A 27,529-nucleotide genomic window follows, 5' to 3' on the forward strand; every position below is an offset into this window, starting at 1 on the left:
TCAAAAAAAAAAAATACATGAAGTTCAGAAATTTTGAAAATTAATAAGGAAAAATAAGTGGAGTAGAATAGACTCTTAATTGAAATTCTCTTTTAGAAACTTTTGACCTAATTTTCTTTTCTAAAACTAAATAATATTCATTGAATTAAACATTTGCTTTTCATACTAATCTATATATTTTATTGGTTAATATTTTTAATTGTGTTTTAGCCAAGAAAATACAATATTTTGAAAACATATATTCAGACAAATAAACCAAGCGTAATCTCTTACAATTATACTATATGTTTGTATATATCCACAAAAAATACAAAACGATACTCAAAATTAGTATAGCTTGACCCCAATAAAACAAAGGAAATATTGCCTACTTACATATAAAATCGGACTTGTTGTATACTCCTTCAGTTTGCAAAAAGGGGCACATTTTAATTTGTATTAGGCGTTATTTATCTCTAACACTTTAGCCAGTATTTACATTTTATACGTAAAGAAAGATTGTTTTCATGTATGATCTTCTTTAATTCCTTTCAATATGCATATTCGAAATATAATTTTTTATATTTGTTAACAAATACATAATAAAGATATTAATGATTAAAATTTATACCGGAACAAACTTGAAAACTACAAGTGTGTAAAGATTTGTGAGATGGAGAAGAGTAACAAGCAATTATGTGTGTATCTTAAAGATCAAGTAGTTGTCGCGCATATTGAAAGTCATTCATCGATTATATATATATCAACACCTTAATCCTTGCACATCATAAGTCAGAACCTCATAATAGTGTATGGCGACTGGATGCCCAAGTGCCCACCACTCCTCACCCACAGAGAGAGAGAGAGAAGGGCCTACGAGGTCTTTGTGGCACTCCCACATGAAAATGGGAAACAATGATTAGATAAAGAAGAGTTTAGGAGAGACATGTTCATATGACGTACAAATTAAACGAACAGCCGGACAACAGCAATTTGATACCAGGTGCAACAATAATAGCATCTTCTGAAGTGAAGTGTGACTGTTGGTTCTGAAAATTGGGTGCACTGAATTCATCAATGTATATCTTCATATAGTATATGATTTTATTTGTGTATGGTTCCAATATGGGGGGTTCTTATTTTTTGGCCCCTCCCATGGGTGGCATACTGTTATGGCAATCATGCTTGCTTAGTTGGATCACACAAGTCCCATCACATGCTTTACTGGTGGATTGGTGGGTGCCATTGTCTTATAATTCATTTATATATTAAAAATATATCTCATATGTTTTAAAGTAAATAAACACTCAACATTTTAGTTCGTTTTAAAATAAATAAAACGTGAATTCTCTTTATATCTCTTTTCATCATATAAGATTATAAGTCGCTTATTTTCATTCTCTCTATCTATTTCCTCTCTTAAATCTTCGTGTCAATCTCCTATTGTTATGAGCTTATAAAGTCAAGATGCTTCTTCTTCTTAATGAGTTCTCTAGGAGACTTGTGCTAGCGATGCACTGATCCTCGCTCCAAACCTGCAGCAAAGGAAAGCAACCCTGTAAGTTTGGGTGGTGGTTCCTCATTCGAAGTTTAAGTCAGTTCTGGTAAGAAATTAGGTTTGGTGAGAGAGAAAGTGGGTGGATATTTTAACAGAGTGATGGCACTGAATTTTGTGTGATCTACCTTTTTACCCAATGTTAAAACTTATAATGTTTGAGATCTTAAACTTGGCATTTGATCTCACCCTAGATTAGGAGCATTTGATTGGCTAAGCAATCAAAATTTACCACATGGCAGACAATGTTTGGGTATCAATTCAGCCAATTATATGCAACCGTTTTTTGGGATTTGGGCCTAATTATTCCTTCTTTTCTGAAATGGGCTGAGAATGTCAGGGGAATAATTTCTTCAAAAGGTCATATTTCATCTCCTCTTTAATGACACCTGGAGGCCTCTGATTGGTCAACTTATAGTCTAACCAGCCCTTCTCATAGGCTACAACATCCAGTGACGGACCGAGAAGGGTACATGAAGGTATAATTGTACCTCCATTTTTTTAAAAAAAAATCAGCTCTTTCTCAACTTTTTCTCTCCACGCTCTCCGCCTCCAGTGCACTAGCTCAATGCTCCTACGGGCCTCTGCCTCTTCCCACCTCTATTCTACCACAGCTCGCCTCTATTTTGGACATGGTGGGTCCCAATCTAGTTCTACAAACTACGACCAGTAATGGCTAGGGATGGCGAGAAATGACATCCACAAGGTGAGGCCTCTGCGCATATAGTTATTTACATGATTTTCCTTGATGGTGTAGTTATAATTTGGGGGGTTTTGATTGATTTTTGCAATTGAGATGTAATATCCATGATTTCTAGAATTTTGGTTGTGGGTAGAAATTTCTAAAGTTTTGGTTTTTTTGGGGAAGATTAAGAATTAGGTAATAAGGGGTTAGATTATGAAAATTAGGGAATAAGGGGTGGGATCACCCTCACCCACTAAGTTCTCTATGAAGTATACATTAGATTCATAAGTTATACTACTTGAATGTTTACATGTATATTATATTGTTGATATTTTCATCAGTGAGTGACTGATTGGAACTTAATCAAATATATATACTTCCTCCGTTTTTAAATAAGTGCAACATTTCTCATTTAAGAAAATGTCATAATAAGTGTAACATAGCTGAAAATGGAAAGTTTTTTCCCTTTTATTTACATAATTGTCATTACTTATTTGCGCTAACAACTTAGTTAACCCACCCCTCTACCAACCTTAACAATATTAACCCACCCCTCTCTCTCCTCCCCTCCCCTCCCCTCAACCCAAACCCACCCCTTTCTCTCAGCCATTACCCATCTCTCTCTCTTCTCAACTCAACCCACCCCTCTCCGACACCACTACCACCACAACTACCAACACGACACCACCAGCACCACTACCAATTCGACACCACACCACCACTGCCACCACTACCACCTCGACACCACCATGCCACCAAATGCAACTCAACACCACTACTACCACCTCGACACCACCACACCACCAGATGCGACCTAACACCACCAGACCCTTCTCTCTCCTCCTTCATTTCCTCTAACTCCTCCTCACCTTCTCTCACCTCCTTCATCACTCCTTTCTTCATCTTATATAGTTGTAGATCTAGGGTTTTGGCACCACCACACACCAAATTCTTGAATGGTGGTAGGGTTAGTGTGTTGGTGCGATGGTGGTGATGCAAAGAGGCTAAAGATGTCGGCGGTGGTATTGGTGAAACAAGGTTAGGGTTTCGATTTTTGAACGGTGGTGGAGTTGGTGACATGATGTGTTGGTGCGATGGTGGTGATGGGGAGAAACTATGGATGCTGGTGGAAATGGTGGAAAAATCTTACGTGGTTTCCGGTGGACAAATTTGGGGGAGGGCGTTTTTCTGGTGGTGGTGGCTGTTTTGGTGTTTTTCGGTAGTGGTGGCGGTAGCCGGTGGTTGCAGTGTTGAGGTGGATGGCAGGTGCGTGGAAGGTGTTTGAGATATAAAGTTGTTAGTTAATTGGGGTAGATATTTTGTTTAATTAAGTTGCCTAATCCTTTTTTAAGTGTGGTCCCCAACTTTCTCTCTAGATGATGTATTGGTCTGTGTACCACTTCTCTATGTTGCACTTATTTGGAAACGGAGGAAGTATATATTAAGAATTCAGGATTTTACGGCTAAAAATGTTTTTTTTTCAATTGGTATGTGCATGACTTTATGTTTTATTTGGTTGAAATAAAATATGACTATTAATTCATTATTATCGATTCAATTAGGAAAGACAAATGATAACACAAATCAAGCAAATCTAATTTATTTGAACTTTTAGTTTTGGATATTGGATATAAGAAGTTTATGTATTGAATTCAAATAAAAAATGTTTTATTTTGGATATAGGATGTAAGACTTTTGTAGGGATTAATCTACGCAAACTTTTTTTCCATAATTTTGAATTTGTTGTACGTACATACCTCCAAATTTAAATTCCTAGATTTGTCATTGACAACACTTATGTTTTATTTAAAAACTGAACGAAAATAGTAAGTTTCATAGTAAAATTCAACTTTGGGTTGTAAATGAAAATTAATCTCAAGATCGATTGGACAATTTGAGAAATTCTTAACAATTATGCCTGATTTTTTTCATATTTATGAAATTTAATTTGGATCATACTTAAAGACCTTTTAGAAAATGCCTTGTTTCTAACTTTCTATTACTACTGATTGGAGGAAAAAGGGATTTCTATATATATGTAATACTCCCTCTGTTTCATTATAATCTACACACTTACATTTTTCACGCATATCAATGCAAAACTTTGAGAACATATATCTTTAGTTTTGTTTTTATAAAATTATAAAAAGTACATATTAATAAAATATATGTTATGATGAATCTAACAAGATCTTACATGATTATATTTTCGTACACATATAAATCACAAATGATGGTCAAAGTGAAATTTATGAATAGTGTAAAATATCAAAGTGTGACAATTAAAATGAAACGGAGAGAGTACATGAGAAACAGAAAAAAAAACTCGAATCCCGTTTATCATTAATTCACTCCTATAACAACATAACATATCTAGATTTGTTTTGATTGTTTGTTATATTGGATTTTTTTTTTCTTTCTTTTTTGTATTATGATTTATGACCCATATCATATTCTTATCAAACTTTTGTTAAAATAAAAAGTTTAATTCTAACTAGTACTTCAGAAATAAAATTTATACGTTTTTTTTTCCTACTATGAGCAGTTTTCCGTGGTGAATGGACTAATCTTCTGCACGAGTTTTGATGGGTATCTTAAAGGGCAGCGTTCCTCCCAGTTGAGATTTTTTCCATACCCATTAAAAAACGAGAGGTCTTTAACCACTCACGTCAGACGTCACCCCTAATTGGTAAATTTTGTATGCCTTTGATTTATCATAATCACACTTTTCCTTCCATAGAGATTATACGTGGCTATCACAGTATTCATATTTCCCTTTTTGTTTTAAAGTCACTAAACAAAGAACTAATTAGTAGACAGGTGTTTGGATCCCATAAATCCTGTCACATGAGTTGTGGCATGTACAAATATGAATTGTGGCATATACAAATTACAATAATTATTTTTCTGTGATAAATGATGCAGAACGATAAATGAAGATATTCCAAGCTTCTTCTTTACTGCAAAACCTAGTCTTTTTACAATTTAAAATGGAGCTACCAAAGTTGATGTGTTTATCTTTATCCATGTGGTTTTTGAAGTTGATCACGCTTGTATGACAAAAGTGGTGGGAAACTCACCTTGTGATTTTGAGGTCATCAGTTCGAATTCCACTACTTACTTGTATTTGAGAATAGGAATTTTCTTATTTACCCCCTACTCCAAGCATTGAAGTATGTAACTGAGTTAGCTGATTTGAAAAAAAAAATTGTGATTTCTGAAATTATACAGGAGTATAGCCCTTGGGCTTGTTATCTAGCCTCTCAAGATATTATTTGTTCTGTTTCGGTGTGTGGAATCTGGAATGGTCTTCCATTTGGGCCCATTGTTAGTAATAGGCCAAGAATAACTAAAGGGAAAGGTGGTCAAAGTAATTAGACCAAGGGGAGGATATTGAGCTCAATAGCCTATTGGGCTCATCTTTACGACATCGGTAGGAGTTGGTTTGTTGTCTCTATTATTTGTTCACATTAATGCTACTATTACTTTTTGGATTTCTTAATAAATATTCCCTATCGATTTTATTAGTTTACCCGTTTTTTTCATAAAGTTTTAGGGAAAACAATATTGTGAGATATAAAAGGAAAAAAAAACTATTAATTGTATTTTTTATTTTATTTTTTTTGAATGAGAAATTTCATTAATTGAAGGCCAAACGGCATTTACAATAGATATTAAGGAAAAATAAGATACAATCAAACAAGGTTAAATCAAATTTATCTTCGAAAAAACTACAATGAACCAGATCGAGCAATACAGCGCAGCCCCCTTGTACTTGCTGAATCAAACAGCTATTGATGAGGAAGTCTATCATTCTAACATAGTTTGGGAAGAATATTCTTGATCGAGCCATGTTTACCACATCCGAGATTCCAATACCTTCATGTTGAGTCTCGAACTTCAACCAATAAGAACAATTTCTCATACTAAAAACAAAAAAACCCTACTCACAACTCCCATGGGGGAGAAGGAGATCTCCAAAAAAGAGACTAAAAATATCCCATAAAGAGATACTAATTTATTTAACAAAATTAAAAACTTAAAATAAAAGGAGGAGAGGGGCTTACCATGGATGAAAACATCCATGGCAGCCTCTAACTGATGAAAAAGAACAATTAATTGTATGTTAAAGTTACATGTATGTGTGATGGAAAGTTAGTGGTCCTATTCCAAAAATAGATACAAAAGAAATAAGTAAACTAATAAAAGACATCCCAAAAGGAATACGGGTAAACTAGGGGGCATGTTCTCTTCGACATAAAACAACCGAACTAAACTTAACCTACTGAACTGATTGCAATCGAACTGAACTAAACCGAATTGAACTGAACTTATTGCAACAGAACTGAAATGAACTGAACTGAATTGAACTGAACTAAAATGAATCAAAATTAGGGCATGTTCTCCCCAGCTTATTTTCAGTTCAATTCAGATCAGTTCAGTTCAGTTCAATTCAGTTTAGTTCAGATTAGTTCAGTTCAGATCAGTTCAGTTCAGTTCAGATCAGTACTTTTACTCTCACATATCACTATTCAGTTCAGTTCTGTTCAATTCAATTCAATTCAGTTCAATTCAGTTCAGTTCAATTCAATTCAGTTTAGTTCAGTTGTTTTATGTCGAAGAGAACAGGCCCTTATAACTAAGAAATGATAGTCGGAGCCGAACTGAACTGAACTAAACTGATTGCAACTGAATTGAACTGAACTGAACTGAACTGAACTGAATTAAACTGAACTGATCTGAAAATAAGTCGGGGAATAAATATCGAAGGTATAATGTCATATTGTCTAATTAAATTTAATTGTCACTCGATAGTGTACAATTTTAGCAATTTTATTAAATGTAAAATTTATAAGAGTATTGAAATATATATTCGTGTTAACACAACGACAATTAAAATAATGACATTTAATTTCATATATAAATAAATAAATATAGCCAAAATTAGTTTCTATTATGATTTGGAATAATTATTGACTTTTTGGAAGAGTTATATAGAATTCAATTTTTCTTTATATTTGCAAGTTGCTTTGTTGGATTAACTTTACACCATCCACATGAAAAACAATGAAAGCTATATTTTTTTTCTTAATGAGTTGCTTTGGAAGTAACAATGAGGAATTCAACTCGGTAAATTCTTAAGTTTAGTCAACACGAATCATATTTTGACGAAGTCGAGTACAAGCTACTCGCAAGCTACAATCATGTGACATAAAAACATTAGTATAATAAATGCTAATTACGGCGGTCATTAAGTGGCCTATTGTTGCGATTTTAGGCGCGCCGTAATTAAGAGCACGACAATAAGTAATTAACTGTCAAGTAAAGGCGGGAACTTTCTCTCTCTAGTTTTTCTCTCAATGCTTAAACATTGAGCTGCCATGGCTAGGAAAACTCGAGCTCTGAAAAGCTCCAATACCTCTCAGAAATCTCACAAAATTGGTCTGACATCATCTTAAGCGAAGAAAACTCGTCCACTAGATGAAATTCTTGGTGTACAAGCAATGGAAATTGAAAGCTCGGAGGAGGAGGATCTTGAGGTTCTTGGTGCTCACTTATCACCTAGATCATCCTTCTGTGATTTACAGCAGCAATTGGAGAGTAGAATTCAATTCTCATATTGGATGACTGTAATTCAGAATAATGCGGAGGATCGAGAAGTGATAACCCTTGTGTTACAAATCAATCCAGGTAACAAGAGTTTTACAATTAGGCGGCCTGATCCTAATAACCTGAATGTGAATCGTAGTAATAAGGTGATTAATCCTGTTAACATTAACTTTAGTCACTCTCCACAATTTGATGTAAATCATGTGAATGTTTAATTGAATTATGTGAAAATAGATGAGGAGGACATGTACATTCAATAGGAGATAGATTATTAGAACTCATCGATAATCTGCGATGTTTTAGGAGCGAATCCTCCCATTTATGTCATGGAAGGGTTCTTTAGGCGAATCTGGCGGAACTTGGGGATTGATAAGGTGGCTAGTGTGAATAAGGGATGTATTGTGCGATTTACTTCAATGGAGAATAGAGATAAGGTTCTAGCTAGTGGTTTCCAGTTTTGATAAGAATCCATTGATTCTCAAGGCATGGGCTCTAGATTTGGACCTCAATAAGGAAATGCTCGAAATTGTTCCTACATGGATTCAGCTACATAAGATGGAGTTCAAATACTGGGGAGATCATGGTCTCTTTAAGATTGCTGGTCAAGTTGGCAAGCCATTAAAGACAAATCAGGCTGTGCATAAGAGAAAGATTGCAGTTTGCTAGAATCTTGGTGGAGGCCAAGCTTAATCAGACATTCCCAGACTAGATTTCTTTCCTTAATGAGAAGAATGACATAACTCAGATAAATGTGATATATGAGTGGAAACCAGAAAATTGCTCTGTGTGTGAACAATTTGGGCATGTAGCTGAGAAATGTAGGAAGGGGAATGGAAGACAGGCATGGAAAAGGAAGGTTTCAGTGATAGGCCCTGTGAATGATGATGTTCAAGGACAGAATCAGGCAGATCATAATATGGATGAGGAAGGATTTAGAATGGTGAACACAGTAATAAGGCAGGGTTCAGAAGGAGTCATAGAGGTCAGTACCAGCAATATATTTCAAGTCTTAGTTGAGGAGGAGATCACTGTTGGGAAGGTTGTGTGTGAAATAGATATTCATGAGACTGGGATGGGTGATAACCCTCCAGTCCCAAATCAGTAAATTAAAGTCTTATGTTGGAACATAAGAGGTCTGAATAGTCCAATAAAGTAAAAGATAGTGAGGAGTTATATCCAAAGCTATTATGCTGGATTGGTCAGCCTCTTAAAGACAAGGGTAAAGGTCAATAATATGGGCAACCTTTACCTGAATGTCTGCCCTGGGTGGTGTTTTACATCTAATTCTCACTGTCATAGATGTGGGGGGGTGGTTGTGATGTGGAATCCAAATTTTTTCCATGTGCATGTCATCAAATGCACAAGTCATTTAATTCACTACCTCATTTAACCTAGGAATGGTAGTAGGAAGTATTATGGAACATTCATCTATGCCTTTAATGATGCTGGAAGTAGGAAGCAGCTTTGGACTGATTTGAAGCTGCTAAACCAAGATGATGTGGCTTGGGTATGGATGCGAGATTTTAATTGTGTTTTGCATATGGAAGACAGATTGGGAGCTCCTGCGAGAGCCAATGAGTTTGGGGATTTAAGGAGTGTGTGGATCAGTGTCATATGGATGATATAAAGGAAACATGATGCTTCTCCACCTGGAATAATAAACAACATGAAAATGACAGAGTATTCTCTAAAATTAATAGTGTAATGTGTAATGAAGAATGGGTGACAGCCTATCCCTTTATTGAAGCAAAATTTTTACCTGAGGGGGATTTTGATCACAGACCCATGTTGTTGACGACATATCCTGTCTCAGATCTTGGCAAAAACCCATTCAAGTACTTTGCAATGTGGAAAACTGCTGATAACTTCGAGGACCTGGTGATGAGAAGTTGGAATGTGGACATTAAGGGTACCCCTATGTTCAAAGTAGTACAAAAACTGAAAAGAGTGAAAAGTGAACTGAAAAAATTAAACAAAGAAGGCTATTCTGATTTGCAGAAGAAGGAGATTGAAACTTCTCAAACATTAAAATGTTGCTAGGAACAACTTCACAAACATGTTGATAACATGGACCTGAGAAGGCAGGAACTTCAAGTTGCTTCAGAGCATAAAATGGCTAGAGATGCATACATGGCTTTCCTGAGACATAAACCTAAATGCACATGGTTAAAGGAGGGAGACCAAAATACAAAAAAAAATTCACATAAGCATTAAGAAGAGGTAGATACAGAATGCTATTTTTGGTATTCACAATGAAGAAGGAGTGTGGCTAGATCAACCTGAGATGGTCACACAGGCTTTCCTTGATTATTATCAGCAGTTATTGGGCTCTAGAATGAATGAGAGAAGAACAGTAAAAAGGAGAATTGTACATAAAGGGCCTCTGGTAAACAATCAACATTGTGAGAAACTGTTGCAGCCTGCGAGTGGGGAGAAGGTCAAGCTAGCTTTATGGTCAATTCATGGAGACAAAGCTCCTGGGCCAGATGGATTTGGTAGCCAATTTTATAAAGACTGTTGGCACATTGTTGGAGCAGATATAATTGCAGATGTTAAGGACTTCTTTCAACAAGGCAGATTGCTTAATGAGGTAAATTCTACTACCATTACACTCATCCCCAAGCTACTATGTCCTAACAATGTGGGTGATTATAGACCCATAGCCTGCTGTAATATCATCTACAAGTGCATTACAAAAGTCATTTGTAATAGATTGAGGAATGTATTGCCCGACATTATCATGGAGAACCAGGGAGTTTTTGTGCATAGTAGATACATTATGCATAACATAATGATATGTCAAGATTTAGTTAGACATTATGGTAAAGCTTATACAAGCCGAGGATGCATGTTAAAGGTTTATATAAGGAAGGCTTATGACACTATAGACTGGAGATTTTTGAAGGAGATGTTAGAGGAACTGGGTTTCCCTGCACAATTCACTAGCTAAATCATGACTTGTGTCATTACAACCAAGTTTTCTTTGATGCTCAATGGGGTGATGCATGGTTACTTTCCATCTCAGAGGGGTATAAAGACAGGGGGACCCGCAATCTCCCCTCCTTTTTGTGATATGCATGGAGTATCTCTCTAGGATACTGAAAAAAATAAGTGAACATGCTGAGTTCAAGTTCCATCCAAAGTGTGCATCAATGCAATTAACACATCTGTGTTTTGTTGATGACATACTCTTATGCTGCAAAGGTGAATTCAATTCCATCCACTTGATCCTTAGAGGATTCAAGTTATTCTCTGAAACCTCTGGCTTGCAAGCAAATGTTCATAAATCAGTAATGTACTATAGTGGCATGAGGGAGGATGAAATCCAGAGAGCCCTTCACAAATTTGGTTTTGCTAGAGATCACCTCCCATTCAAATACCTAGGTGTACCCTTGCTCAAGAAGAAATACTGCTGCTGAATGTGAGAGCCTCACTGAAAACATGGTTGCCAAGATAAGGGGTATGGAGTTCAAGAAACATCTCTTTTGCAGGCAGAGCTCAGCTTATCAACTCTGTCTTACTAAGCATACATGCTTATTGGTAGACCTGGCAAAGTTGGTCCTGATCCGAAAATCCGGTCCGAAATATCCGATCCGTGGTCCGATCTGGGTCCGAACGAGACGGTCCGAACCTTGATTCGAATCCGAAACGGTCCCGATTCGGTCCGAATCCCGATCCAAAATAATCTTGATCCGAAACTCATCCGAAATCTGAACGATCCGATATAATCTTACCCGATCCGAAATCGATCCGACCTGATGTAAAATTGATCCGACCCGAAGGTAAACCGATCCGAAATTATTGGTTTCGATTAGGCTTTGATCCGAAATACCCGAAACGTTTCCGTTTTTTTATATAAAAAAATATCATTGGCATAAGTATTCCATTCATTCCACCATAGTCCGATTCCGATCCGAAATAATAGTTCGAACGATGACCCAATCCGAAACGATCCGTACCGGTCCGAATGTAACTTGATCCGAAAACGGTCCGATCTTAATTGGTCTGGTCCGATTCCGATCCGAAATAATAGTTCGAACGATGACCCAATCCGAAACGGTCCGACCCGGTCCGATCCCAGTCCGAATGTAACTTGATCCGAAAACGTTCCGATCTGAATTGGCCCGGTCCGAATCCGATCCGATTGGTCCGATTGCCAGGTCTACTTATTGGGTCCAGGTGTTTGTCTTACCTAGGCAAATACTCCATGATATTGAGAAAATATGCAGGGCTTTTCTATAGTTAGGGGATCATTCTAGCTGCAAAGCCGGATTTGTGAAGTGGTATAAGGTCTGCACTCCAAAGAATCCTAGAGGGTTAGGCCTGAGGAATGTTAGCATGTGGAATATAGCAGCCTTAGGGAAGTATGTGTGGGCAATTGAAACAAAAAGTGACAATCTATGGGTGAAATGGGTACATGACATATACATCAAACAAGACTCCCGGTGGGATCATGTGCCAAAAAGCTCAATTAGTTGGTACTGACGCCAACTATGTAGCATTAAAGAAAATTTAAAAGCTCATTATTATACTGCAAGACAGCTACAGCAGATGCAATAATACTCCATTCAAGAAGTCTACCAGAAGCTCACTGGTACTTATGAGAGATTACACTGATGTTTGGCCATCTGGGAAAGGAGTGGGATCCCTAAACATCAATTCTGCAGTTGGTTGGCCATGCATAATAAGCTACAGACAAAAGCAAAGTTATATGTGGTGTGTGTGATGGCAGCATGTGCTTATTATATGGGGAGCATATTGAAGATCATGAACACTTATTCTTTAAGTGTCACTTTAGTGCAGCGTGTTTTGATGCTATAAAGCAATGGTGGAATTTACTATCTCAGTTTAACAATTTGCCTGTGATTGTTAATTGGTTCACAAGAAGGAGTGGCACAAAAATAGAAGAAGTGTGCATATAACAGCAGTGGTTGCAGTAGTCTATTTCATTTGGCGCTCTAGAAATGAGGATTTGTGGCTTGGAAAAGTACATAGTATAGATTATAGTGTAAAGCAGATTAAAGACATAGTGAAATACAGATGTAAAGGGTGCATTCCAAGGAAGATTAGTACTAGAGATAAAAACTGGATTGAATCATGGTAAGTAGTTGATGTTTACTTCTTCCTGGCTAAGGAAGTCTGTTAGGTTGTAAAGTGTTCTTTCTCTGTTTAAAATATATATCTCACTTGCCTATAAAAAAAAAAGTAATTACCTATTGGTGCGGTTTTTAACCGCAACAATAGGTTGGTTCCCATCCAAAACTGTAGCAACATGTATGTTTTTTAATATAAAAAATGAAGTTTATTGCTGCGATTTTGGATAGGACCCATAGCAATAGGTACTGGTACAAGCAAATGTTCATAAATCAGTAATGTACCGTTCCTAAATAGAGATTTATTTTTTCATTTATGTATCTCACTTGCCTATAAAAAAAAAAGTAATTACCTATTGGTGCGGTTTTTAACCGCAACAATAGGTTGGTTCCCATCCAAAACTGTAGCAACAAGTATGTTTTTTAATATAAAAAATGAAGTTTATTACTGCGGTTTTAGGTAGGACCCATAGCAATAGGTACTGGTACTAGGGGTGTGCATTGTCGGATATCGGATCCGATCCGATCCGAAAATTCGGATATCCGGAATTTTGGATCGGCAAAAATCCGATCCGGATCCGATCCGAAAAAATCCGGATATCCGGATTTTCGGATCGGATCGTATCCGATATCCGATCCGAAAAATAATCTGAAACATCACGTTGGCTTGCTTAATGGAGACAAGTTATTCACAGTTTCACACCAAATTTCGAAATCTGGACATACACAATACATTACATGATTACAGTGGTTACACACCAATTCATATTTCGTACCTACGCAAGGATAACAAGTATTCACACCAAATTTCGAAAATTTCGTACCAAATTTTGAACAACCATGGAAAGTCCAATTAGAGAAAACTGATAACAAAGACATGTTCCTGGGGAAAGGTTGGCAAGATTTAATGGAATTCTATAACATGATGTTCGGCCATTTCTTATTATTCAGGTTTGATGGTGGCTCACAATCACAATTTCACGTCATTATATTCGACAAAAGTGCTACAGAGATAGACTAACAGCAAAAAAAACTTCTCTCGAAAATTTCTCAAAAAAACTAACACAATCTAACGCAAACAACGAAAAATGGAGAGAGAGAGCATAACAATAATGAAGTGATGCGAAAAATGGAGAGAGAGAGCACAACAATGGAGAGAGAGAGAGCACAGCTTGGACGAACAAAAAAATGGAGAGAGGGTAACTTCCCCGTCGTGCGTTCCATTTCAGTAGCTCCGGCACCGGCACCGGCAGCCGTGAAGTGAAGACTAAAGAGTTGAAGAGAGAGGCGTGAAAGAACTGCCTCTAGGGTTTTGCATGAGGTGTGACTGAGTGAGGCGTGAGAGAACCGACTCTATTTTTGAAAATTTTTATTATCTATTGGGCTAGCAGCCCATTTTGAAATTTTTTACACTTTTTTAATATTCGGGTTTTCGGATATCCGACATGTCCAAAAAGCCGATCCGTATCCGATCCGAAAACCCGATAATGTTTTCGGATATCCGATCCGAAAAATCCGAATATTAAAAAACGGATCGGATATCCGAAAATTCGGATCGGATCAACGGATAACCGGATCGGATCGCTCAGATCGGATTTTTTTGCACAGCCCTAACTGGTACAAGCAGATGTTCATAAATCAGTAATGTACCGTTCCTAAATAGAGATTATTTTTTCATTTATGTATGTCACAAAAAGATTTCTTATTTTCTTTTTTTTATGGGTCCACCAATTAAAATATTATTTAGCTTTTATTTTTTTATTATATTATTCACTTTCCATAAAAAACATGACATTGTATAGATGCCTACATTCTTTCTCCTCAATATGCAATTCATGAATAGTGTACTAATCTCAATTTTTAATTCTGATTTAAATACAACTAAGGTTCCACTTATGATTTCTCCTCAATACTTATGCCCAAAAGAAATGAGAACTCTATTTAGTGACGGAGGGAGTAGCTCCTATTGATATCCTACAATCGAAAATGCATAATGTGAAAGTATTTTCGAGCTTGTTTGACAAAGTAGTTGTTAGCTGTAGAATTGGCTCAACGATTGTACTAGATGTCAGCTCTCAAATATTAACTGATAGAGTTTGGCTATGAAAATAACTTTTATGGTAGTTAGTGCTCTATAAAACTAGCTTTGAGTTTTAAAAAATAACAAAAATGACTGACTATATTCAATCTTCAAAAGAGACTTCAAAATCTAATGTTTATAGATTTTCCAAAACACTAGTTCGAACAACAAAAGCTATCTCAAACACTACTTCACACAAACACAAACTTTTCACCGTTATTAGAGTTTTGACTCAGTTCAAACACTAAGAGCTACCTCAAAAGCTATTACCGAACACGTCCGTATTCATTTCAAGACTCAAATAACCAAAGAGATTCACCTTATTCTTTGGACTTATTTTTATTTCAATTAAGTGCAATTACTCTTTGCAATTTAATTTCTCCGAATTGAGTTTTTTAGTTCAGATTCTCTTAATTCAAAATAACCGAACATTCTTCCCGTCAAAAAAAAGAGATTCTAATTCTACTCTACCACCCAAGAAACAAGGAAGAAGGAAGTTGCTTAACGTTTCCATCTTAGTTGGACATTGACCCCTGCTTTTTTTACCTACTACTCAGTAATCACATAGTAAAACTCCCGCAACAGCCACCACCTCACCTCACAGTTCTCAGAAGCCACGACAATAATGGCAACTTTCACTTCTCCTCTCATTTTTTCCCTTATACTCTGTCTTTCTCACATCACTGAATCAGCTGCCCCTCTGTTGTTGGGAAAGTATGCTAAAAAGCCCAACAAATTATCATACAAGTATGAAACTCAGTACTTCACTCAGAAACTTGATCACTTTAGTTTCCACGAGTATGGGAATTTCTCGCAACGTTATCTCATCAACACTGATGACTGGGTCGGCGCGCAGCGCAGGGGACCCATCTTTATGTATTGCGGTAATGAGGGCGATATTGAATGGTTCGCTTCTAATTCTGGCTTTCTCTGGGATATTGCGCCTCATTTCGGCGCCTTGCTTCTCTTCCCCGAGGTAATCAATATTTTCTTTCTCTCCTATCCCTATTTGGGTCAGCTAACATGAATCGTCAAAAGAAATCGTTTTGTTTATTTCTTTTTTATCCATACGAGCCACGGAAGATAGTAGAAAGTACAAAGAAGGGGAGGGGATTTAAACTTGTGACCTATCGTGTACTGCATCTCAATCTTAAACACTAGGCCAAGACATCTTTAGTAAAGAAATCGTTTTGTAGTTCTGATTATTTTGTTGTTATTTTCTATGTGTATTCCATTTGTTTTTGTTACCTTATTAATGTTTTTTTTACTAGGCTAACATAATATAGGTATGGCCTTTTAGTTAAAATAAGGAAAAATTTCCGCAAGGTGTCTTAACTTTGACGGAGTTAGACCATTAGACGTTCCTTAATAATATTCCTCACCGTTTTCAGTTCTATATTAATCTCGAACAGGTTTGATACTATGAATAAAAGTAGTATCAAGTTTGGTGATACCCTTTCCATATTGGTCTATTTGGTCTTGGTGAGTTGGTGACGCATGTGGTGGTTTTCGTTTAAATGTTAAACTAGTTATTAGGCTTGGGCTATGCCCCGGGTAAGAAAAAATTTCATTTCTTAATATAATACTTTATGATAATAACAATAAATACAACTTAGCATAGTGGTTAAGACTTTAGTATATGTACTTGCTCTTTAAATAGTATCATGCATATATAATTAATTTTAATGAACAAAATTTATTTTTAAGGATGCAAGGGATATGTTTAATAATATTAACTAATTACAACACATATTTGTAATTTTGTGGAAACATGGATCACTAAGAGATGTAAGATGAGATGGTGATTCTTTGAAAACCCTTACACAAGGTCAGGGGTTCGAGCCCAGCCCTTAGCATATTTATTTTTTAAATGATGACCACTTGACTTTGTTGGTTAACGACGTTGTTACGCACGCCTTTTAATATATTTGTATAGATTGATCAAATTCAAACTAGACTTATATGCAAAGGATATCACTTAACGTGTGTGTGAAACCGGACAAATTCCCATCAACAAATAATTGATATTAGAATTAGAACACAAACACTCAATTCCACGTCCTAAACTTATGAGCTTGTTGCACATTGTAGGATCTGATAATAGACAAATCGTACTAATTAGGAGTGCTGGATAATACTTTCTCCGTTTAGAAATAGTTGCACCATTTACCTAGTGTTTACTATTCACATCTTACACTTTGATTATCTTTGGTGATTTGTATTTTAGGAAAAACATATTCATATGGGATCTTTTTAAAGTCGTCTCAATGTATATTTCTTTTAATATTAACTTTTTATAATTTTTACTCATTGATAATTGAAGATATTAACATTTGAAATCATGCATCGACAAGCATGAAAATAACGAACGGTACAACTATTTCTAAACGGAGGAAGTACTATACAGTCTTCTTTGAGTTAAAGCTGTTAATCACGGGTGGTCTTCTTGATAATGAAGGCGAAGAACATCAAACATGTACAGATGTTATCTATTGGTTATTGGTATGAATATGATCAATGCTAACCATTGCTTGAAATTCTTTTCTACAGCATCGTTATTATGGGGAATCAATGCCTTATGGAAGCAAAGAAGAAGCATATAAAGATAGCACTACCTTATCATATCTTACTGCAGAACAAGCGATTGCTGATTATGCCGTGTTGCTCAGAGAATTAAAGAGAAATTTGTCTGCTCAGGATTGTCCTGTTGTATTGTTTGGTGGATCATATGGTGGAAGTATGCTACTGATCCTTGTCCTTCTAGCTAATATGGATTGCCTATTCGCATTTCAGTTTGAATTTCTAAATTTTCTTCCAGTGTCAGCCATTCATTAATTTCTTGCATTTATATATGATAATATGAATGATTGAAACAGTGTTAGCTGCATGGATGAGGCTCAAGTATCCACATCTCACAGTTGGTGCCCTGGCTTCTTCAGCGCCAATACTTCAATTTGAAAATATTGTGCCACCTGAGACATTTTATGACATAGTCTCCAACGATTTTAGAGTCTGTAGTTCTTTTCTTCTCTGATTTGTAGTTACATATTATGATAGGACATAGAGCTACTGTATTGATGCAATGTACTCTCTATACAGCGTGAAAGCACCAGCTGTTTCAACACAATAAAGGAGTCTTGGGGTGCATTACAATCCATGGCTGAGAATGCAGATGGCCTGATTCAGCTTACTAAAACATTCCATCTTTGCGGGTGATAATACTTTATGAATCTCTTTATGCACTTTCTGAGAGATTTTCAGTTCTTTAGCTGATCAATATTCAATGTCTAAATCTGAGATAGGGAATTGAAGAGAGCTCAAGATCTTTCTGACTGGTTATCATCAGCTTATAGTTATTTAGCCATGGTAAACTACCCGTATCCTTCAGACTTCTTGATGTCTTTGCCTGGACATCCAATAAGAGAGGTTAGCTAGCTGCATTTTCTCTCTCTCCCACTGCATTCTGTTCCTCAATTTCAATCTAGTGTTATATGCCATTTTGATCTGAGTAACGTACCTTTAATTATCCTTCTATCTTATCTCTGAATGCTTAGAATTTTCTCATACCTTATCATGTTCTCAGTTAAACTATAATGTTGATGTGGGGATCTGTCTGTCATGCTTGAGGTCAGGTCTAATAATATCTGTCTGTCACGTCCTGATTTACTGCAGAGATTTACAATCAACTGTGCTCAGCAGTATTTGCTACTAATACAAGTTTCCATGAAAACCTTCCATGTACAAACGAACGTCAGAATTAGGAACAACAGAGCAAACACAATCTATCACTACCTTTTGCAAAATATGATCAGCAAATCTGCTCATTGCTTTAGACTCTAAGTGTCTTTACTCTTTTAGACTAGATCAAGATGTTGATATAGAAATATAGAATTCTCTCCGTCTTTGGTTCTCTGATTAGGAGATTCACTCCCTTCAGACCAGGTTGCTTCTGTTAGTTGCTGCTGTAATTAAAAGTAAGTTTTTATATCTTAGGTTTGCAGAAGGATAGACAGTGCTGCTGATGGTACCAGTGTTCTAGATCGCATTTTCAATGGAGTCACTGTTTATTACAACTACAGTGGGACTGTCGACTGCTTCAAATTGGATGATGATCCTCATGGAATGAGTGGCTGGCAATGGCAGGTGCTGAGTTCTCTTATACGTTAGTATATCATAACTTGGAAACTGTGGAAAGATGAAGTTAATGTACTAAGAATGTAGATCAATGGTGTTCAGTATCTTAAATGTACGATGTGCTTTTTGCTATGTAGGCGTGTACGGAGATGGTAATGCCAATGTCTAGTGACCCCAAAACAAGCATGTTTCCAACATTTACTTTTAACTACACCTATGAGCAAGAGCGTTGCATGAAATCATACGGTGTAAAGCCACGAGGCAGATGGATAACCACTGAATTTGGTGGACATGTAAGATGCTTATTGATCTCTTATGAATTTGCTTGCTATATAATTCTCTTCTATGTATATATCTCATTTCATTTGTGCTTTGTTGTAATTCCTTTCGTCCTCTCTGAGGAAATATTTGATTTCCACTTAATCAGAGATACTAGAAGTTTCCGAGAAGACCTTCTGAAACCTAGATATTGAAGGCTTGACTAGGTTTTGAAGGAGTTTCAGTCTTCCAGGGTTTAGACTGGCAATTTAGCAAACACACTTAATGCCCATTACCTTTTTCTTAATACAATATGGCATGAAAAATGAAAAAGGTTGGCTATTTTGGCATGTTAAGTTATATCTTTTGATGTTCCTTCTTTGATATGCAAAAATGTAAGTGAATTTAAGTAGCCAACCAATCTGAGTAGACTTTTTCCATGAGTACCGCTTTGTTCATGCTGCTACTACTAGTTGTTAGTTGAGCTGTGAACACCACTAGTCGCCTTAGCTATATGTCTAATCGGTTAGTTTGAGCTTTTTACCATAGCTACCATATGTCATGGCCTTATGTCGTTTTCCCTTGGTTTTATTTAACGACATCATTCTTTTAGTAATGGCGTCAAAAGGAATAATTGATAGGAAAAGTGGATAAATGAAGAAATCAATTTATGAATAACAGATTTTTGCCTGTGGCGTTGCTTTAGACACTGCTTCAAGGCCTTAGTGAAATGGAAATGACTCTTCACTTGACTTTATCTAGATTAATGTTTATAGTTGCCTTCAGCACTTGTGCCTGAGTCTGATACTACATTCTGATCATCCGTAATTCTGAGTAATGCCTGTTATTGCACTCTGTAGGATTTTAAGACTACCTGGAAAGAAAGTGGGAGTAACATAATCTTTGCAAGTGGGTTACTGGATCCCTGGAGTGGTGGGAGGTAATTTCATTATTTGGCAGCGATATTATAAACTTTTATTACGAACATAGTTTTGTAACTACTATTATCGAGTCTGACTTTTGTCTCTCTCGACTCTCTTACAGTGTTCTGCAGAATGTCTCAGAAACTCTAGTCGCCCTTGTTACAGAAGAAGGTAGCATCTTTCCTGTGTCCTCTAATTCATTTCTTTCAGTTAAAACTTACTTGAGACATACAGTTAATTATAGATTAGCTAGAAACTTTAGATGTATATTTTAACCTAATAGAATTATGAGTTTTAGCAATCTCAGTCTATGATAAGTTGATACCTATGTTGCTTGGCCTGTTCATTTTACCTAGAGTACTCGATCCTCAATGCTCCAACATGGGTGTGGTCTCTCCAATATCCAACACTTAATCTTAGGCCTAAATCATCGAATGTCTGAAGAAATAGCCAAGCTGGACAGTCGGACAGGAACCTGTGGCCAACATGAGTACCCGAATCCTAGTAATGTAGCAACATGATTGTTAGTATAGGACTTTCTAATGCTTGCTTACCTTCATCATTTTCACCCAGTTTGGTCACTCATTATGCGTGTCTTGGCCTACTTGCTTACCTGTGTTTCATTATCCTCTTTAAAATGGTAGTATGAAGGCGTTTGTGTGTGTCGTACATTAAGTGCCTGTGGTTGTCCCCCAGTAGTCTTGCTAATGACATTAAAATCATACGCCAGGAGCCCATCACCTAGATTTGCGAGCGTCAACTCCCAATGATCCTGATTGGCTGGTCCAACAGAGAGCATCTGAGATTCGGTTGATTCAAGGTTGGATAGATGATTACAACCGGAACCACAATCAAGGCAGGGGCTCTGCCTTCAGTATGTAAACATTGTAGATTTCTATGAAGAATAAAAGCTTAGATATTTTCCATATTAGTTAGTTTGCTTCTGTTGTAATAAATAACAAACTTAGTTGGTTGTTATAACTAACTAAAGTTTCTGTTATTGTTGTAGCTTCTGTATAGCTCTAGTACTATAAATACTGTATTCTTCCCTCCTTTTCAGTTTAAGCAAACATAATACAAAATTAGAGATTCTTCTCTATAATTCTTTCTCTCTCTACACTTTAATACTCTGATAATTTTCATGGTATCAGAGCAGATTAGCTCAATTCCTTCTCAAATTTCATAAAATTTTTCTCTATAATCTTCATCTTTCTGGATATTCTTGAAATTTCTCTAAAAATGGTGGAAATTAATACAAATGAAGGCGATAAAGAAGATCAGAATGTAGAGAATTCGAGTTTACTTTCTGGAAACATCCTCAATGTAAGTACATCTTATAATGATCCTCTCTTCATCTCAAATTCAGATCAAACTATGAGCAAATTAGTTGTTAATTTGAATGGCAACAATTATGTGAGTTGGAAGCGTAATGTTCGCAGAGCTTTAATAGCTAAGAATAAACTAGGATTTGTTGAAGGAACGATTGAAAAACCTGAAGAAAATGATAAGAAGTATAATCAATGGATGCGTTGTGATTACTTGATAATATGCTGGTTGATGAATTCTATGAATGAAGACATAGGAGAGAACTTTACATTTGTTGAAAGTTCTGCACAGTTGTGGCATGAAATTGGAGAATGTTATGGTCAATCTAATGGACCTCAAATTTACCAATTAAAGCGTGAATTGGACAATTTGCGTCAAGAAAATCAGTCTATTATGGTATACTATGGTAAATTGAAACGATGCTGGGATGAATTACAGAATCTGAGAAGTATGCCATCTTGTACTTGTGGAGTTTTGTCTAAGTGTAGTTGTCTTTTCTTAAAAAGATTGGCTGATTTTGAATCTGAAGAAAAATTGATGCAATTCTTGTTTGGCTTAAATAGCGGCTTTGATAATGCTATTAGTAATATTCTAGCCATGGATCCATTACCTCCTATCAATAGAGCATATTACCTAGCTCAACAAGTTGAGAAGCAAAAAGAGGTTAGTGGCTTGAATCATAAAAATGAAGTCAATGCTTTTCTTGCACATAAACAACCTTCTCATGCTAGAGGTGCATACAAGAAAGATTGGAGAAAAGAGAAGAGTGACAGATTTTGTGAGTATTGTAAGAAACAAGGGCATACCAAGGATGCTTGTTTCAAACTCACTGGTTTTCCTGACTGGTTTAACAAGAAGTATGGAGTTAGTAACAATAGCTCTTATGGAGGTCATTCCAAGTTAGCAGCTAATGCTACTGTTGAAGATTATGCAATGGAAAATGATCCATTGGAGTTACATACTGCTGGTCCAGTTCTTTACTCTTCTGATAATAATGCTGCTGTCAAGAATGAAGATGTAGATCCTGTAATGGTCCAGAATATCATGCAAGAAGTTATGAAAGCTATGAAGGGCAAGCAATTGTCTGGCAATACTCATCCTAGCCAGTCATTTGTCAACTGTGCAGGTACAACTTCTTCTGTATTGCAAAATCATAATACCTGGATTATAGATTCTGGTGCCACTGACCATATGACATTTGATGCTAAATTATTAATTAATACAAGAAAGTTGTGCAAAGTGATTGAAGTTGGATTACCTGATGGAAGTAAAAATATTGTTTCTGAAATTGGAGATGTTATCATAACTGGTAATTTGATGCTTAAAGATGTGCTATTTGTGCCTTGTTTTAAGCATAACTTGATCTCTATTGGAAAATTGGCTTTAGATTCTGGTATTGAAGTAGTATTCAAATATAACACTTGCATCTTCTATTCAAATCATTACTCTAACATTCTAGCCAAAGGTCAATTGATTAAAGGCCTGTATATCCTTAATCATGCTGATGCTTTAAATCCAAGTTCAGTTTCTTTTCCTTATTCTACTCCACTGGCTACTACAAATGTGGCTGTTAATCAATCTAATTCTCATGTTTCTTATCCTACTGCTGATAATTCCTTTCACATCCTACATGCCAGACTTGGCCACCCTTCTGTATCCACTATGAAACATCTTCCTGTTTGTACTTGTCACCCTGATAATGATTTTTTTTGTGAAATTTGTGTCTTAGCTAAACACCACAAATTGCCATTTCCAAGAAGTATAAGTAGAGCTTCTAATTTGTTTGATCTTGTACACATGGATCTTTGGGGCCCATATAAAACCAAATCCCTTACAGGTGCTTCCTACTTTCTAACCATTTTAGATGATTACAGTAGATGTACATGGACTTTCATGTTACATAATAAACTACAAGTCTACAGAACCATTACTTCTTTCCTCATTCAAATTGAAACCCAGTTTAATACCAAAATTAAGGTCATTAGGTCTGATAATGGCACAGAATTTATTCAAGAACAATGTTTAGAAATGTTCATGAATAAAGGCATTATTCATCAGACTAGTGTTGTTGGTAGACCTCAACAAAATGGAAGAGTAGAAAGGAAACATAGACACCTTTTAGAGGTTGCCAGATCCCTTAAGTTTCATGCAAATCTTCCTTCTAAATTCTGGGGTGAATGTCTTCTTACTGCTACATTTCTCATTAATCTAATGCCTTCTCATATTCTCAATTGGAAAACTCCATATGAACTTCTTCACCATAAACTTCCTGCTTATTCTTTTCTCAAAGTGTTTGGCTGCCTTTGTTATGCTTATAACAATGACAGAACCAAAGATAAGTTTACACATCGAGCTAAAAAATGTCTGTTCATAGGCTATCCCTTTGGTCAAAAGGGCTACAAAATGTATGATCTAGAGACTCACAAGACATTTGTTTCTAGAGATGTCATTTTCCAAGAAACTATATTTCCTTTTCATCTTCCTTCTCCTTCACCTTCAACTGCTCTTCCTTCTCATATACCTAGCCATTCTTCTACTCTTTCTTCTCCTGTTCCTATCATTAACTTTGATGATCCCTTGATTCTTGTATCTCATACTTCTCCTGTTCATTCTGATTCTACTTCTCCTGCTACTCCTACTTCTACTTCTCCTGTTCCTTCTGTTTCTGAATCTGTTCATGCTTCTATTTCTCTACCTTCTAATCCTATCATGTCTCCACATTCTTCTCCTATTTCTCAATCTGGTTCTACTTCTATTTCCATACCTTCTATTCATAATACTGTCACTTCTGCACCTTCTCTCAGGCCTACTTCTACTAGACAGGCTAAACCACCTTTGAAATTTAAAGATTTCATCTGTCCTACTCTTCCTACCTCTTCTTCCTCTCAATCATTTGCTGTTCATTCTCAACCTTGCAATGTTATATATGAACCTACTTCTTACAAAGAAGCTAGTCAATACTCTGAATGGAGGTTAGTTATGCAAAAAGAATTACAAGCACTTGAAGCTAATAACACCTGGGTTCTTACTTCCTTGCCTCCTGGAAAGAGAGCTATTGGCTCCAAGTGGGTTTTTAAAACAAAGTTTAATCCAGATGGTACAGTTGAGAGATTTAAAGCAAGATTAGTAGCTACTGGTTATCAACAGGTGGAAGGGGAGGATTTTACACATACATTTTCACCTGTAGCTAAACTAGCTACTGTCAGAGTTATTGTTTCTCTTGCTACTGCCAAACAATGGCCTTTATGTCAGTTGGACATAAACAATGCTTTTCTACATGGCTACTTAGATGAAGAAGTCTATATGAAACCACCTCTTGGATATGATCAAGCTAAGCCAGGGGATGTTTGTCACTTAAAAAGATCTTTATATGGCCTAAAACAAGCTTCTAGGCAATGGAATAAAGAGTTAAGTAAATTTCTTACCTCTATTGGATTTGTTCAATCCAAACAAGACTACTCTTTATTCACAAGAGATTTGGATGGGGAATTTCTTATCATTCTTGTCTATGTGGATGATATGGTTGTCACTGGCACTTCACAAGCTCAAATCAACACTGTTAAACAAGCCTTGGACAGTGCTTTCACCATTAAAGATCTAGGGGATCTAAAGTACTTTCTGGGTATTGAAATCATAAGGAATTCTTCAGGGACTTTTATGAATCAAAGAAAATACATTCTAGATGTGATTCAAGATTTAAAACTTGATAACACTAGATCAGTGTCCACACCTCTTCCTAAAGGGCTTCATCTTTCTACAGATGAGGGTGAGTTACTGAGTTCTCCTGAGCAATACAGAAAGCTGGTTGGCAGGTTACTTTATCTTAATATTACCAGACCTGACCTATCTTATGCCACTCAGCATTTAAGTCAGTTTGTTAGCTGTCCCAGAAAACCTCATCTACAGGCTGCTTTACATGTTGTGAGATACTTAAAAACTACACTCAACTTGGGTTTATTCTACTCTATCACTAGTGACATGCAACTTTGTGCTTATAGTGATGCTGATTGGAGTACTTGTGCTTTTACAAGTAGATCTCTTAGTGCATATTGTATATTTATGGGCTCTCATCTTGTATCTTGGAAGACTAAAAAGCAAAAGACAGTGAGTAAATCCTCTGCTGAAGCAGAATATAGAAGCATGTCTAGCACAGCTTCTGAAATTGTTTGGTTAGAAGGCTTATTACAAGATTTACATGTTCATGTCCCTCTGCCTATTACTTTGATGTGTGATAATAAGGCTGCTGAACATATTGCTCAGAATCCAGTCTTCCACGAGCGCACTAAACACTTGAAGAGAGATTGCCATTATGTCAGGGAGCAGATTGAAGCAGGTTTTCTTCAAACAGCTCATGTTTCTTCTCATCATCAGCTAGCTGACTTGCTCACTAAAGCTCTTGCTGGACCTCAACATCAGTTTCTTGCTTCCAAGCTTGGACTTGTGGATTTGTCACATGTCCAGCTTGAAGGGGGGATATGAAGAATAAAAGCTTAGATATTTTCCATATTAGTTAGTTTGCTTCTGTTGTAATAAATAACAAACTTAGTTGGTTGTTATAACTAACTAAAGTTTCTGTTATTGTTGTAGCTTCTGTATAGCTCTAGTACTATAAATATTGTATTCTTCCCTCCTTTTCAGTTTAAGCAAACATAATACAAAATTAGAGATTCTTCTCTATAATTCTTTCTCTCTCTACACTTTAATACTCTGATAATTTTCAATTTCCTATCCTGAGGGACGCCTTACACCCACTATATGTCTATATGCGTATATCAGAACCTTTCTCTTGGTTCTTCTAACACGCTCGGAAAGGGGAATAGTGTTAGCAACTTATGCTCTTGTAAAGATCACTGAACTATCTAATTATTGATATATCTTCAAATTTACTTCGTCTTGGGAAATGGAAATGCATGTAATGGTTGCTATTTGATGTATAACAGTATAAGTAATTGATGTTGGAAAACAATGTCTCATTAGTTGTTACTTTAATGTCTTTAATTAATAGTTATTCATAATGTTATTATTATCTCGTTAAACCAATCGAGTTATGCTACAACCTACTTGGCAATTGCCAATTGCCAATCCATTGAATGTCGAAGGCCTCCTCGATCCAAGTCAACACAAATGTTAAAGTTCCTTGAAAAACAGTTATATATACTATTTTTTTTATTATTTATAGTGTAGAATTATAAGTACTATAAGCGGAATTTCAAAAATCATATTTATAAACACTTAAAACAGGATCCCATGCATATACAATCAAGGATCACATAATAGTTTTAGAATTAACCTTTGATGCGTGATATCCACAAAGCTCGTCGAGATCTGGAGATAGAACCGCAATTGTGATTAATCTACCTCATCAACCAATCCAGATCAACACTCCACCAATGCTAGTTGGAAGGAAGAAAGACTCTTCTTTTTAGGGAGTTAATATTACGTAGCTTTGAACGAGAAAGAAAAGATGAGAGAGAAAATAATGAGAGAAACTAACTACATTATTTCTAGTTTTCCCACCTAATTATAGGAACAAATTTGGTTAGGAATACCCTCCCCTTACTCCTCTTTGGCCGGTCACCCTAAAGTCCTTCATGGGCTCTATGTCATCCATACTAGCCTTCAAATTAATCCTTGAAAACCGAGTTTGAATTGACAAACAAATGATCATCATATAATCCATTTGAGCACGGCCATGCATTTTTCAATTTTCGCTCTCCAAGGAATCGAGACACCCATCATGTCTCATATAGGAGAACTTTTCAATTTTGTGGCAACCAAAACTCCCACTCAACTTGTAGCACAACCCGAATGATGCCTTTATAGTCCCCTTTTACGACGTGACGTTTGACATCATCAAAGTTATACCAAACATTAAGCCAAGTAGTG

General features: G+C 36.2%; 1 protein-coding gene and 1 long non-coding RNA gene across 3 annotated transcripts; both read left to right on the forward strand.

Annotated features, from left to right (window-relative positions):
• Positions 1–762: 762 nt before the first annotated feature.
• On the forward strand, positions 763–5,400 carry LOC125498965 (uncharacterized). The gene is made up of 2 exons (XR_007275611.2): positions 763–2,240; positions 4,765–5,400. It is a non-coding gene; the product is annotated as an uncharacterized LOC125498965 (long non-coding RNA).
• A 9,929-nt stretch (positions 5,401–15,329) lies between these two features.
• Positions 15,330–26,679, forward strand: LOC104895855 (uncharacterized). 2 transcript variants are annotated; one of them, XM_019250225.3, is made up of 11 exons: positions 15,334–15,978; positions 17,553–17,739; positions 17,879–18,012; positions 18,102–18,214; positions 18,305–18,428; positions 18,996–19,145; positions 19,274–19,429; positions 20,255–20,334; positions 20,439–20,488; positions 21,048–21,208; positions 26,364–26,679. In XM_019250225.3, the coding sequence occupies exons 1-10, from the start codon at positions 15,628–15,630 to the stop codon at positions 21,197–21,199; spliced, it is 1,497 nt and encodes a 498-aa protein (XP_019105770.1). In that variant the 5' UTR covers positions 15,334–15,627; the 3' UTR covers positions 21,200–21,208; positions 26,364–26,679. The 2 variants fall into 2 exon arrangements, with proteins under 2 accessions (XP_057251913.1, XP_019105770.1); XM_057395930.1 differs by lacking the exons at positions 20,255–20,334; positions 20,439–20,488; positions 26,364–26,679 and having other exon boundaries at positions 15,330–15,978; positions 21,048–21,197.
• Positions 26,680–27,529: the final 850 nt, after the last annotated feature.

Source organism: Beta vulgaris, chromosome 6, assembly GCF_026745355.1.
Source record: "Beta vulgaris subsp. vulgaris cultivar EL10 chromosome 6, EL10.2, whole genome shotgun sequence".
Classification (NCBI taxonomy): domain Eukaryota; kingdom Viridiplantae; phylum Streptophyta; class Magnoliopsida; order Caryophyllales; family Amaranthaceae; genus Beta; species Beta vulgaris.

Coding starts and splice junctions, on each gene's coding strand:
- LOC104895855 (XM_019250225.3), top strand. CDS start 15,628: ATGGCAACTTTCACTTCTCCTCTCATTTTTTCCCTTATACTCTGTCTT. Junction 15,979..17,552: donor CCTTGCTTCTCTTCCCCGAG/GTAATCAATATT, acceptor TCTTTTCTACAG/CATCGTTATTATGGGGAATC. Junction 18,013..18,101: donor TAGTCTCCAACGATTTTAGA/GTCTGTAGTTCT, acceptor CTCTCTATACAG/CGTGAAAGCACCAGCTGTTT.